Below are 15594 nucleotides of genomic sequence, written 5' to 3'. Positions count from 1 at the left end.
AAACAAACTATCTTATTCATCACATTTGCAGGCTGCCAGAGCTGACCTGGCACATATATGATGGTTGGCACATTCACCACAGACTGCTATTTGTTTAGAAATGTTGACCGGCTTGTTAGGTCGGGCCTGAGCTAGTTGACTGCCAGTAAAGTCAGTTCAAAGCAGAGCCTGCACAATGTAGTGACACATTTCTCATTATGTATTTATTCATATGCATCTAAATAAATCTAAATCAAGTTATTGCATTTATTGCAACTTGCAGGTTTGTGCACTTGGAGATTTAGACTGCTTGAAGGAGGAGGACCACACACAGACTTGCTTGTTTCATCAACTTCCTCTTTATTCAAACAGCATTGTGCTGAATCAAAGCCTATTCCAGCTTATGCCTTCATCTTCAAACAGGAATAATGGGTTGAAAACCAATTTTTCTACATTTTCAAACATCACATAAGGCATCCTATAGGATAATTATATCATTCAGTAATCAAGCCATCATCTGTTTCATCTGTATTATTACCTGTGTTTGCTTTATACATTGTGGCACCGTGTTTTGGGTAAATCAAAACAAATCCATCCAGACAAAAGAACAAACAAAGAATCAAATTCCAGTGAATTTTCAACAAATGGTATCAAAGCTAAATAATAACAGTTAAACTTAGCTTGCAAGGAAACACCTCAAGTCTAGCTCTTCATTCAGTCCATGTGGCGATAGTGTTTAATTTATGTATCCACAATGCTTCATGTTTCAAAAGTAATAGATCCACATTGCCATCTCGTTTATTGCGATTCAAAGCGTAGACTAGAAATAGTGCGACTGTGTTCTACAAAATATTTTGCTTCAGGAGAAGTTAGATCTTGTCTCCTAATGGCGCTTTTGTGTTCTGAAATCCAAATTTTCAACTGTCGTATTGTCTTTCCCACATACATCAAGCCACACGGCCATTTCAGCACGTAAACAACCCCACTGGTGGCGCAAGTAATGCGTCCCTTTACATTAAAGGTCTGTCCTGAATGGGGATATCTGAACTCTTTAGTATGGGTTGTGTTATCACAATGAGTGCACGAATCACAAGGAGAATTCAGGTTATCGGGGACTTTAGTGCTGCTTCTCAAATCTGATGAGACTTGAAGATTTAGATGAATTACTAGCTTTCACCTAATCTTACATCACGAGTCCTCCATCTTTGCTGTGGAAATAATGAATTTCAGCTTAGAGCACCCCTGTGAGATGCTTTATAGTGTGTATGAATTAATATTTAAGGCCAAAAAACTTTGGCAAACTATTGTATAAACACACCCATAACATAAAGTGGGTGGGTGGAGTTTGAGTTTTACAGGCTTTACCTTCTATTATATCTCCTTGCAAGTTTACCATTTTCTCTAAGTAACTGTAATACTGTCTATTGTTTAGGTACTAAATCAGATTTTTTTTAAAGTTAAAGCAAATAGATTTTTTGGCCACTTGCAGTCAGCAGAACAAGCTGTAAACATAACATTGACATATTATCATCATAGAAGGTTATATGGTGAATGTGTTTGCAAACAGATGCCTAATTACACATTGAGCAATCACTAATCAACATTAATATTCGTTAGGAGTCATGTTTCTGTCCACCTGACAAAATAAGTCAGATGGTCACTTTCCTTTTAGCTCTGTTTTGCTCAATGACTCTTATCTGCTCTTCACCTATGTGTGTCAGCTACTAGCTAACTTTGTCAGCTGTTTGTTGTGTTGGGCAGGTAGCATACAGTGGGTTCATTAGAGCTCTTATTGATGAAAACAGCTGCCTGCTGCTGTTGGAAACAAGGTTAACAAGACAGGTGAGAGTGAACCAAAACAGTAAACCAAAACAATGAGCTGAAAGATGCTAAAACGCTCCATAGAGCTGAGAAGGAGGAAATAATAATCTGTAATATGAGTGAGCCTTTTCACATTACTTTACATTACAGTCATTTCAGCCATTGTTTATGTAAAAATTGATTTTGTGCAGCTTTAAAGGTGCAGTGTGTAGGATTTAGTGGCATCTAGCATTGAGGTTGCACATTGCAACCAACTGAATACCCCTCCCCCTCTCCTTCCAAGCATGTAGGAGAATCTACGGTGGCTGTGAAACTTGCAAAAAATGTGTAAGTCCCTCTCTGGAGCCAGTGTTTGGTTTGTCTGGTCAGTCTCTTCTATGCTACTGTAGAAATATGGCGGTGCTCCATGGAAGAGGACCCATTTCCTATTTAGATACAAAGGGCTCATTCTAAGGTAACAAAAACATAATGATTCTTATTTCCAGGTGATTATACACTAATTAAAACATACTTACAAATATTATATTCCATTTCTGCCAAATCCATTCTGCTAGATGCCACTAAATTCTACACACTGCACCTTTAATATTAAAGAAGGAGCACATAAATTCAACAGTAATCCTACAGACGGTGTGTCTGGGACTAACAAAGAGCAACCAACTATGAAAAGAATAAAGAAAAAGATGTCATAATGAGGATGTGGTAATTACATATTGTATATATATATTTATTGTATAAATAGAGATACAGTTGTCTTCGCTGAGCCCCGCCCACACGGTGACGTAGGAGGCAGAGTGTTGAGCTGAGGGCTGAGAGAGGAAAGCTGCTTTAATTGCGGGGCAGAGAGAAAAGCCAGCGATGGCTTCGCTCAGGCAAGAGCACCACTATGGGCTCTCCTGTGGAAAAAATAACAAAAACAGCCCCAACAGGACGCTGTACCATGTCAAGCTCACGGACACGGCTATCAGAGCGCTGGAGGCTTACCAAAACATCAAGGTACCGAGATAAACACACAAGCAACACTTGTCAAAGTTGTCGCCTGTGCTTCTCCTCTTTTCTAATTTGTTGAACTGTTACATTTGGTTAAATTACTGCTCCGTTGTGTATATTTTTTTAAAAGCCTTTTTATATTTCTATAACCTTTAGTCTCTCTTTAAATATATAACTAAATAAATGAGAGTCGCTCAAGCAAGTTCACAGTTATTCTAACTGCGTTACCCCCTGAGTCAGTTATTGGCTGCATTTCTGCATCGCATACCGGGACGTGAAACCTGTGATTGTCGGGAAAGACTAACCCGTCAGCTATATGCTGGGAAACCTTCCTTGTGCTTCAAAGTAAAGAGAGGGAGAGAGAGAGTGAGAGAGAGAGAGAGAGCCAGCAGTCTGCCTGGTTATCTAATTGACAAGTCCGCTAGTTTGTCTCATAATGAGCTCCAGTAGTGGAGACCATTAGCAGCACACAGGCGTTTAAGATGTGTAACTTTACATTAAAGCATGATTATGTTTAGATTACAGACTTCCCTGAATATGTGCAACTATAACACAACCAATCCCGTTCTTCCTGTAAGATTTAATCTGTCTTTCTTTCTCCTCAGGGATCTTTACCAAGTGAACCATCCATTTGTTTCAAAGGAAACCAAGGGGTAAGTTTTTTGCTACAAGTTCAGTTTATTGTGCACATTAAGTCTAATCTTGTCATAAATCCAATCAAACAGTAAAGCACTGGCAGCTTAAGTTTCAGGTGGCTTAATCACTTTTGTTATTTAACTCGTCTGCATCCCACAAGGCTTTATCTTATTTCTTTAAGTGGATTAAACCATTATCAGATGATGAAACAGTGCTTTTGTTAAGAAGGCAACTCATCACTTTTATTTTGCACGTTTCTTCAAATAAAGGTGTATGTCATGTTTGTTTTTTATTTCAAAAGAAGCGTTTGTTTGTCACCAATGGCTGTTGGCTCACATAGCCCATCATATACTGTATACTGCACCAGTGGGAGCGCTCAGATGGGAGCTTATAGCTGGTCGTCTCCAGCAGATAGGAGGCATGCAGGTTACTGGGTCAGGCTGGTGACTGTGGAGAAGCTTTGTTAGGTCAGTGAGCGGCGCTGGGAAAAGGATAGGAGGGAGGGAGGGAGAAGTGCACACACACACACACACACACACACACACACACACACACACACACACACATACGCTGACAAAGCCAGAGTCAACAGTGGAGAGAGGACTTATAAGTCAAATGAAGAGCCCTCAGTGACGCAGATTAGCCTTTTGCACCTTGTTTTCCTGTAGGAAAATACACTTTAATACTGTGTGTGAGTGTGTGTGTAATAAACAAAGACATGACTACATCAGCAGTGTTCTTGGGCTTTTGAATTTGAACCATAATCTTTAGTATGTAGCCTGAACTATGCATGTTTAGACTGAAGTGAAGAGCAGCAGTGTCCTTGGGGAATAGTTTACTTTCAGTCAATGCTAATTGCACGGGCTTGGAAAGAGTTGCAACCCCCTTCCTGTCTTGACAAGACGAGCTGAGTGGTGGTGAGTTTTGTAAGGGGGCTTGTGTGGTTAAGAGAGTGGTTTTGAGTGTGTGTGATAGTGGAGTGTGTGTTCCTTTTACCTTGTCTGAATTTTAGTTTTAACTGATTACGTGTTGCACCTGAAAAATGGCTTTTTCCAGTCCTTTTCAGCATTCTTTATATCTCTCTCAAGTCAAATTCATTTCTACTTTTTGTATATTGTTAATACTTTTATTATGGTCTAGTGGTTGGCACTTTCTGATTATTCCAGGAAGTTTCTGTAACATGTCCAAACTAGCTCCTGCACAAACTGTCATGATACCACAGGATTGAGAAGCAGTACTCTGCTTGAGGGTCAGGTGTTGGAGGTCAGCTGCTGTTTTTTTTTGTCTGGCTCTGTAGATCCCGACTGCAACTCCAACGAGGCACCGGGCGTCGACAGGAATATGTCTGGCATTAAATTAGAAGAAAAGCTGCAGATCTAATCCACAGCTTCAGGTCTTTAGTCTACACACTAAGCTGCGGGACAGAGTTTGTGCTGAGAAGTAGTTGGTTGGCCATAAAACCTGGCAGGATGGTTGGATTCAGCCCATTTGATTGGAGAAATAAATGTAGCTGTAAAAGAAAGAGTTTTGAAATAGAAATCTAGTTTACTAAGGACAGGCAGTTTGCTAGTATTGTCTTGTACCCAAAGCAGGAGAGGGAAAGCTTTTAAAACAAAAGGAGGGAATTAAACTGATTTTGCATAACATTGATTTATTTGTATTTTTTCTCAACAAAGACGGTGCTGGTGAGATTTCAGCACATTACTGCATCAAATACAGTATTGAAAATACCAATCAATACTAACATAAAACATGTTGGGGGACCTGTGTGAGGCCTTGGTCTGTTTATGAGGTTTTACATCATGACAGTTCATTTTTGCACCTGTGGCGTCATCGTGATGCAGAGAATTTCACACCCCTCGCTATATGTAGCACTGAAGTTATTAGCCAAATGAATGTTTAGAGGTAATTACAGGAGCTATAATGCTCTTGATTACAGCGTGAGGCATCGTGCCTTCAGTTTGCATTAGCTTTCCCTGTCTGTCTGACTCAGACATTCATGAGTGTTTGTGTGTGTGTGTGTATCACTGGCACACTTTAGTTGCAGTAATAGCCAGGCAGATGACATGAACTCTGGCCTGCTAATTTCCCCCTCACATTCCCAGGTTGTAGTCCCACATTTTCTGTGTGTGTAATTTAAAAGAGACAACACACACACCCTGGATGCTGATGTGTGACTGATATGCTAAATTCTGTGCATGTATGCATGCATTTTTATGTGTTAAGTGTTTGAATTTGCATGCTATAACATGGGTGTGGATCTGGTTGGGTTTTTTTATGCGTTTATGTGTCCTGTGTGGCCCTAAAGGCATGATTTATTCATGTCCCACCTCCTTTTTCCTGTCCTGCCCCCTCTGCCCATTGTGCAGCAGTCTTTACCCTGGCAGGACCAGAGTGGATCCCCTGAGGACCCTCTATGTGTGGTGTGTGTGTGTGTGTGTGTTTGTTTATTTGGTTTGTCTGTGCCTACAAAAGAGTGCGAGAGAATGAGAGAATATTGGTCACTTTCTATGTGTGTGAGTGAGTGTGTAGGTTTTTTGTCTGTCTGTGTGTGTTTAGGCTGCCTATGCTCAGATCCCTAGAGTCCCCCCTGATTGTGTGTTGTCTCCGCTGATTTGAATAACAATGAGCAGGGGAATGCAGCCTGTGTGTTGTCACCCTGCTTGGATCACCCAAAATGAATCGGGTTTTTCAGCCTAACGCATTACAGTCAGTCCAGATGTGCTGTGGCCTGCCCCGAGGGTTTGTTTGTGCCCAACATGATAGAAGCTTCCCTGCTGTGGATCTAATGGAGTGGAGACTAAAATGGAGAGAGCTGCAAACAACTTCTGTTGTACACATAGTTATTCAACCATGACCAAAGTTTTAGAGTCTAACTTTTATGTGGCCTGTTTTTTACATTAGGATAAATTATGTTTTGGTACGAGTACAGAAGAAGCTGAATAATCAAAGTCATAGATATCAAAGCTGTGTGTAATTTGAGCATAAATCATTTTGAAACATGAAATTAAAAAGTATTTAACAGCACGTGAAAAGATGTAGGGCAATTAAGAATATAAACGTGTGTATATTTTCACATTGCAAAAGAGCTTTCACTGCGTTTCAGTAATCTCTTCAGTATACTGTATATGTTGTGTGTGTCACTTGTGATAAATGTGTGTTGTTTTCTCTCAGATCACGTTAATCAGTGAGTGCCCACAATGGGAAAATTGTTGAGGGATTATGATGTTTTAAACACTGGTGGTTATAGCTTGCTACTTTTTTTTTTTTTTTCTAAAAAGCCGAGAATGAAAATCTTGCGTGCACCCACCGGATTACATGTTTATTTAGCGAACGTGTGAGTGCAAGACGAAGACAAGCGCCCTCAGAGATCCAGCTGCAGTGCTGGAAAATGCGTTCTCTGTCTGATTAAGCAGCTTGGAGATATGGAGCACATCTTGGCTCGCCGAGGAACGTGTCCCGTCTAATTCCCTCCCTCATGTGAAAATCCACACCATAAGCTAATGAGGCATAAAAGGGCACTTGTTTTCCCCACACATGTGTCATGGTATGGCCCTACATGTCTGGAAAGATAGCATTCTGTGTAAGATCCCACCTTGCTTCGGGGGATAGAAGGAGGGGCTTTTGTCGGGGCACGGTGACCCACAATTTGTTGAAGTTGACAGTTTGGCCCTCAGGCACCTGCCAGAGACGTATCATTCTTGGCATTAGAGGGGGAAACCTCAGGGGATGCTTGTGGCACAGCACCCCTCCTTTCCGCCCTCCCCCTCTATACCCAACTTCCTCTCCCCCAGTACAGGAGCTTGCAGCTCTGGCAGCAGCTCTGGCCCTCTGTGAAATTGCAAATGAAAAGGAGTGGAAGGTGATTACAGGCTCGGGCTTGATTACATGCACTGTCTCCCACTGAAGGCAGCCACATTAATCACCTAGTGCCAGAATGTGGAGCTCAGCTAGAGAGAAGACACCGCGTTGCTCGAAGCGTCGGCTAATTGACTGTAGGATCATAAAAACACGCAAAATCCCTGTTTCTCTCTTTGTATGTTCTGCTCCTTCTTCGCCGTGTCCCGTCCCTCTCTCTTCCAGTCGGCCAGAGACACAGACGCACATTGTGTTTCGTATCGCTGTCCTACGTTGTGGTGGGGGCTCGTCTTAAATGGCATGTGTCAACTTGTGGCCCTGGGAACGATTCTGCTCTTTTGTTTGTGATGAGATGATGAGAAGTAGTGTTTACTGAAGTGTGGTGAGGATGAGGGTGGTGGCTGGCTGGCTGGTTGGCTGGCTGTCTGTCTGAGCGTGTGTGTGTGTGTGTGTGTGTGTGTGTGTGTGTCTGTCTCTGTGTGTGTCTCTAAGCCAGTGGCGAAGATGTTTGGCTGATAGCTCGACTTTGGCCTTTCTCCCTCCTCAGGCTTATGAGTGGCAGTAATGCTGATTACACCCCGGTGAGAGGAGCTGGAGCTGAGCCTCCCTTTGCTCACGCTGGATTAACACAGACACACACACACATGCACCGAGTTTGCATTAGCACCCAGCCCAGAGTGACTTGCCTCCTGCTGTTAGCAGACAGCGGTGGTGGCGACAGGTTTCACTCCCTCCTTCTCCTCCTCCTGCACCTCCTCCCTCTCCTCCTATCAACCAGAAAGGGGAAGCAGTGCCATGGCATCCCACTCTGGAGCCGAGGAGGCCAGAACAAAAGACAGCCTGTTTTCAGAAGGCCATTACTCAGACTGCAGAGGATGTGGAAACAATAGGCTGCATGAGATCTACACCCAGACCCCACATTCAACCAAAAGCTAGCAGGAAACATAAGCCCTGTGCACCGACAGCAGTCTCTCACAGTTTTTGTTCAATTGACTTTATAGTTTGATAAAGTCAGGAAAATTAGCCTTTCCCGTCCATGTCTCCAATGTGTGGAGACATTTATGATTTCAACTCATTTTGACTGAGTCAAAACCTAAAGTGCTGAATTTTTTAGAAATGGCAGCATTATGTGTGCAGTGTTACATGGCAACGGCTGGGAAGTATTTCTCAGGAGAAAATTTTAAATCATACGTAGGGTGATCCTGTTGAGCAAGGCTTGTACTTGTGTCTCATCTCACTCAGTGGGTGTACATGCACACTAATGATTAGATTTTAACCAGATTACTATACTCTGGTTATTGCAACTGTTATGTAAACAAATTAACTTGGTCAAAATTGAAGTAAGCATTACCCAGTTAAATATTAACCAATTAAGTGATTTTTTTTTTTGTCGATCTGTCAATGTATTTCTTGATGGTTACCACACAGCAATCAAACAACTCATGTAAACTGGTGTTATTGCTTTTGGGGTTATTGGGGAAGTCAGGGGAAAATGGAGTTATTACCTTAATTTGGTTATTGACAATAATCGTGGTGTTAATATTGTAGGTCAGTATGAAGAAAAGCATCATTATCAAATGTAAGGAAGAAAAACTGACGAGCCATCATCTCATCTTATATTGTTTAATCTTAAACAGAAGAAATCTTCAGAAATATTGTATTCATTGAGTCTGATTTCAGACCTCTGAGTCAGTGAGCAAAGTAGAGATTTGGGCGGAGATTCAAATAGTGAATAAATAGAGTGAAACGAAATATCACTTCAGCCCTATTATCAGGCTAGATTTAGTGAGTAGATGTAAACTGATGGCAAAAAAGGTTGGCAGAGAAATACTTTCATTTGATTGTAAATGCAGTAAATGCTCTTTACAATTGTTAAAGAGCAGACATGGCATGCATAGAAACACCCTAACCAAAATCATTACTGATATGCTGTTTTGATCCTGTTCCCCTTGTATCAAAGACTGTTAACACCATAGACTCAGACCCACAAGCAGGCATATTGATGCACAATTAAGTGTAAACACACAATCACAGATCACAGATATCACTGCCCATACTAGTATTTCTGGTTTTCTCACAGTGGTACCTTTCAGCACAGAACACCCTAAAGAGCCCAGGAAACTGCAAGTAACGACTCACCAAATCTTAAATCTGCTGCTGCAGTGTTCCCTTACATAAGCTGATGGGGTGAAAAGTTGAAATGTCTTCACATTTATTCAGCTAAATTATAACATGATTAATATAGCAAGATCATGCACAAACATTGTGGAGGCCTTAGGGAATAGATGTGTGCTGATTTATGTGTGTGTGAAATGGAGGGAGTGTCCTGCTCAGTTCAGTCAGTATAGAAACAAATAGGAAGTCAGAAAGTGACATTCAAGTGAAGTTAATACAAGAAGATCCTATTAGTTACAGCAGTATGGTTTTGTTTGGTTTGCATTTCACCCGTGAGCTATGGATACTGTTTAAAGTGGTGCACTGATGCACCTACACAGGTGTTTTCACTTAATTAGACTGATCAGACTTCTTCTCAGGACTGTGTGGACATGCACAGATCATGATCGATTGGCGTCTCTTTCCTGTGAGCTTTATTGCACCTGATAGGGTGGGATAAATTACACTAGCATTTAAAACTGTTAATTTTTTCTGTGCACCACCAACAGCCGCACATGTAGTAAGACTACTAATTTTCCTTTTTCTCTGCAGGCTTGTGTCGATGGAAATTACAAAATGTGAAAGGAGTGAAGTAAAAAGTGTAGTGAAGTTTGCAGACGAAGAAAACAGATGAACAGACAGGCCTACGCCAAGAGTAATGCCTTCGAGAGAGAAAGATTTATGAAGAGAGAGACAGACAGAGAGACGTGGAGGCAGACTGACAGACCGAGGTAGCACAGAAAAGAGTTGGAAGAGTTGTTCTTTACTGCGCTAATTAAAATGAAAATAGGGAATGTGTAGAGGGGGACAGAGGTAGGTTCAGGCTCGTCTGGAAGTGAATGGGTGAAGTGAGTCGGCATCAGGGGCCACGGTTTGGGTTAAAACAATGAATCATATGTGGAAACAGTTGTCAGATTCAGGCTCGTCTTGGTTTGCCCCTTCACATTTTGGCCTCTGGGGTCACTGAGCATTACTGAGGTCATACGTCACTCCTAAGTGTAGGCCAGTTTTTTATTACATTAATGTCATAAGAATGGACTCTTGCTAGTGTGTGTATTTACAATTAACCATCTTGGTAACTTTGTCTACGTTTGATGTTTTGTTTTGTTGTTCCGATTTTCTTTTATTTGACAATCGCAAAGATCAGGAGCAGCCCACAGATTCCCTGAATATTTTACTTGAAAGGAAGACAATAAATATTTCATTATGCATGGTCAGTTGAATTCTTTAAGAGCCAAGTCCTTTGTAATAGCGCCTCTCTGGGTTTGAATTGCCATGTGTGGCTCTCAGGAGAACGTGCCTTGGTGCGGGCCCCAGCAGCTGGGAACGAGAGTGCTTGTTGTAGTTTGCACAGTGGGGGTCTAGAAGTCTGCCCGTGGAGGTCATATGAGCAGCCATCTCTGGCTAAATGCCAGCGAGTGCTCCTCAGTGCACTCACTGGGCATTTATAACAGCTGGAATCCTGTGACGGCACACATCAATCCAGTGAACACAGAGTCCATAAATAATTAATTGTTACTGTGGAGGGAGATTGGAGGAAATGTCCTCTGATGATCCCCTCACTGACAGAATCATGTCTTTGTCTTTTTAATTCTTGAAAGTGGCACAGGCTTCTCTTAATAAGCATAACAATTCAGTTATAACTTATTTAAAACATTAAATTTCTACCTAGATGTACAATGTGTCTGCAGATGATATGTGAGATGTGTGAACTCACAGGCTTTCCAGCTCTTACAAAAACTAATGCTGCTGCTGCAAAAAAAAAAAACATTCCTGTGCAGCCTTGTGCTTTTAGTCAGTGTAAACTCAGAGAGGATTTCAAGGTTGAGTTTAAACAAGTCCAGTGTCGTTTTATGACTTTGTTTTGTTGGGTTCTTACATTTTACAGATAAGCTCCCACTATGTTCCTGTGAAGTGGCATTTGTCCAGATCATTACTTTTCTAATACCTCCCAGGAAATACTAATCACACTTAATGTGAAAGTTGGATTTGACTGGAAGTGGAGCTCAAAACAAGCAACAAGCCTCTATTTAAGTAATCCACATGAGCAGCATTTGCCAGGTAGACAGTGAACCTTTCATTTATCTACTTTGTTGCCTCAACAGGCAAATGGTCACCAAAACTTAGTTTAAGCCCTGCATCTTTTTCATAGGATTTTGTGTTTTTTTTTGTTGCACTAATGATTTTTATCATTATAGACAGAGGTGGCATAAATTTTAAGTCTTCCGATTGTTTTGTCCGAACAAGAGTCCCAATCCTAGAGATAGCTTATTCAATTTAAAATGGTATGGAACTAAAAAAAACAGTCAATCCTGGTATTTGATAAAAGGGAGTTAGATAACGTTGCACGTTTTTGCAATAATGGGAGTGGGGGATAATCACTAGTCCACCAGTTGAATGTAAGTCCAATATTCACTCTCCGTTTCGCTCTGTTTTGGTCTCCACCATTTCCTGGGGGAAATACCTAGCTCTTTAGCTGCTAAATGCTAACTTTGCTAACTTCAGCTAACTTTGTGTGCTAAGGCTGTCAACAAATATACTAAATTTGATTATATAATCAATTTGTAAAAAACAAACAAACACATTCGATTGTGAAAATGAATATTCAACTCTGAAAAACAAAAAAGCAGCACTACTGTAGCTGTCTGCCTTGTGAGTTCTCGTGTGGGCCTGGGCTGCTGCACTGAATGCGCTGCATGACGGACAGGAGTCATATAACGTCACTTTCATTGATTGAAAATGAAATGAAGGTCAAGTTGAAATGAGCGAATAATTCAACAACAACGACCGTGTTGAAATGATGGCAGAGAGTTCACAACCCAACTTGGCCACAGAGAGAGTGATTTGCACTCTGAGCAATCCAAAAAGCTTCATTAGGAAATACTTCAGATTATGGTAATCAGTATGAATATTAACTAACCTGTATAAAAATTAGGCTACCGAATCATATATTAGTCGCGAATCATTCGTTTGATCTCGCTCCGAGAGACAGCTCGTTTTCAAATCTCACTTTAACAGAAACCACAGCGCAGTGAGAGAGACGTCTACGGTCTTTAAATGCAGTTTTTTGGTATAGGACATTATTTTATTTGATTGTTTTGTAATGTGTAGGTATGTGGATCTTTTAAAAGATGTGTTTATGTTGAAATAAATATACCTATTCAAGTACTTATTTCTTTTCTTGTATTGTTTTGCCCTCATATGGACATAATGCCCAAAAATAGATATTCGAATGGTTCAAACCCATGTGTTTTTTTAGAGGGAATAATCAAACGTCATTTTTGGCCAATTTTGGCAGCCCTACTGTGTGCTGGTAGTGTGGTGTTAAGGGCTTTTTTCCTGAAAACCTGCTGCGGCTGGAACAACATTGATTAGACTGTATCGCACCTCAGTAAAACAACGTAAAACAACACAAAGTTATGCTAACATGCTGATGTTCAGCAGATATAACGCCTGGGACACACTGGATGCCTGAACCTCAGCAGTGTGTGTGCGTCGCTGAACTGCTGCGTCTCTCACGCTTGCAGCGTCCACACAGGAAGCATGTCTGCTGCGGCACTTCTGTCACTGGCAGCCCTATCTTTCTAGTTTTCCCTGTCTATTTCTGCTGAGAACCGTGCGTCACATGGAGAAAATAGGCGAGACCTCGAATCTCTAGATGAAGCGACGCAGCAGCCTGGGCGGGCAGTGTGGCCGCTCTAACCTGTTTACATGGGCGCCGAAATGAAAAGCAAGAGGTTCCGCGACACACACGCGCTGCTCACGCATCCAGTGTGTCCCAGGGGTAATGTTTACAATGTATACTATCTTTATTTTGCATGTTAGCATGATAACTTTCTTCTGATTATCTTTGTGGGTTTACAAGCGACACCTTTTGCAGTACTTATAAGCAACTTTAAAAGATCACTTGATTATCAAAATTGTTTAATTAGTTTTTCTGTTGGATGAAGTAATTGATTTATTAGGTAATCATTTTAGGACTAGTAGGGATAAGATTATCTCAAACCTCAGTTCTCAAAGAACTAAAATATGAACTGTTGTTTTGTGAGGCTCAAACTACCAACTATTCCTCTGGTTTCACAACTAATTTAAAGTTAGTACTTTAGTAGTAGTTTAGTAGTAGTTAGTAATTTTGTTAATCAGAAGATGTAGATTGCTTGAACAGATTGGGAGGTGTAAGATGCTTGGACTGACAAAGATGAGCAAGCAGTTAGTGTTTGCTGAGACAGCTGTATTTATATCACTGTCACCATAGTGGTTGTTTAAATAACAAGACTTTAAATGTTTAGTTAATGGATATGACTAAGTGGTCATTAAATGTGCATAATCTTGTGAAATGTTAAAAAAAAATTGTCTCATGGTGAGAAATAATCCACTCCAGTGTGATGATATCCACGCATGTTTTTTGACCTCTGTCTCACACAAACAATGACACATCCAGGATTAACCTACAGGCTGTAAGAGTGTATCATTGAAGGGCTGCCCACAGGCAAATATTACATAATCCAGACCAAGACACGCATTAAAATGTCAGACACTGAGGAGATCCACCTGCGCAGCGACATGCAATCTGGTATATATCTTTCAGCGCTATCAGAGCTCAGCTGTATATAGTTTGTATAAATTCCTACAGTGAAAGCCTGCGTGTAAAGACATGTGGAGCAGGCTGATAAGAGAATAGAGCCAACGTCTGTGTTGCTTTGTTGCACATTTACGTAAAAACATTTGAAGTGACTTTTGAAAAAGAACAGAGAAGCAGTTGGCCAACCTACTTAATGTGTGGGCTGAGCAGCATTCACAAAACTATTAGTTCAGACTGAGTTCACAACCTTTTTTAAACATTCATTCATTAAACTTTCTATCATGTTCAGATGGCCTTTGTAAGCAGAAATGGAATTTTAAAAAAATGTTTGAAATGACAGCTTGTTTACCTGACCATCATCAGGACATTAAGTTAAACATTGGTTTATTAGGGAACAATTTATCCTGTGAGCATGATTGCATTAAAAAAAACTCTCTGATTCCTAGTTTGGGTGGACGTTCAGTGTTGTTCCTGCTGTGCAACAGTCAAAAACAAAAACACAGTACAAATAAATACATAAATGGTGTTTCTCTCACATTCAGTAGAGTAGGGATCAAGAACCTCACAACTCTTATTAAAATGTTATTTGACTCCTGCATTTACAGTTTTTCTTCCATATAGTGGATGTCACAATCCTCACAACTTAAACACAGTTTCAATCATGCAATTAAAGTTGAAAAAATATTATAGTTTCATCATTAGTAATATGATTATCTCATTAACAAATAATTGTAATTATTTAAATGTAACAAGTTGAGAATTGTTGGTGCTCTGATTCACTGTTAGAGATACATTATGAGCCATGACGTGCATTAGCTGTTACAATAAATTAGGCAATGTTACTGGAAGGCCAAAGAAAGCACTTGAGCTTAGGCTAAGACAAAGGCACATTTGCATGCTAGGAAATGTTGGGTGGAGAATTGCAGCACCACAGAGAAATTATTTTATCCATAGTTTGATTTTTAAAAAAGTCAACTAGAATACAGTTATCTGGAGACCATGCAGGGCAACTGTTGTCAAAAGTGCCAATACAAGCAACCTCTTTTATCATTTCATGTTGGAAAGTATGAGGAATTTCTGAGTGTGTGCTCCAGCTCCAATGCAAGTAGCCTCAGTCACTGACAAGTTGTCGTCCTTAAACCTGCATTACCAGATTGTTTGACTACTTGGGCTCAGTAGAAATAAAAAAAACTCAAACACAATGCTGACATATTATCACCTTTTAAGTTGATATGAAAAAATTGTTGGCAAACAAGTTTGCTTATTTGCTCATCTAGCTGATACGGTGTAACATTAGCATTCATTTGGAGATGTGTTTCTGGCCACCTGATCAATGTAAACCTAGTATTCACTCTCATTTTTAGCTCAGACTTTGAGGGAAATATCTGCTTCTTAAGCTGCTAAATGCTCGACTACGTTCACAAGCTAGTTGCTAACTTTGTCTGTCTGTCTTGGTGCTGATTAGGTAGAATACGGTAGGTTTAACAGAGCTTTTTTGCTGAAAATATCTGTCTTTTGCCACTAAAAATGATGCTGCGAGATTGAGCCAAACAGTCAAGTTGCTGACCGTATAA

At 40.6% G+C, this 15594-nt stretch overlaps 1 protein-coding gene across 1 annotated transcript in view; it reads left to right on the top strand.

Moving 5' to 3' along the window:
• Window positions 1-2605: 2605 nt before the first annotated feature.
• Window positions 2606-15594, top strand: part of LOC121900500 (RNA polymerase II elongation factor ELL2-like) — a 33216-nt gene continuing 20227 nt past the window's right edge. Inside the window, exons 1-2 of the mRNA XM_042416910.1 lie at window positions 2606-2796; window positions 3396-3443. Of these exons, the coding sequence (XP_042272844.1) occupies window positions 2659-2796; window positions 3396-3443 (186 nt within the window). The 5' untranslated portion in view covers window positions 2606-2658. The remainder of the gene's footprint in view (window positions 2797-3395; window positions 3444-15594) is intronic.

This window comes from Thunnus maccoyii, chromosome 1 (genome assembly GCF_910596095.1).
Source record: "Thunnus maccoyii chromosome 1, fThuMac1.1, whole genome shotgun sequence".
Lineage (NCBI taxonomy): Eukaryota > Metazoa > Chordata > Actinopteri > Scombriformes > Scombridae > Thunnus > Thunnus maccoyii.
Note: the sequence above shows the minus strand (reverse complement) of the source record. Positions and strands in the feature narration are given on the sequence as shown.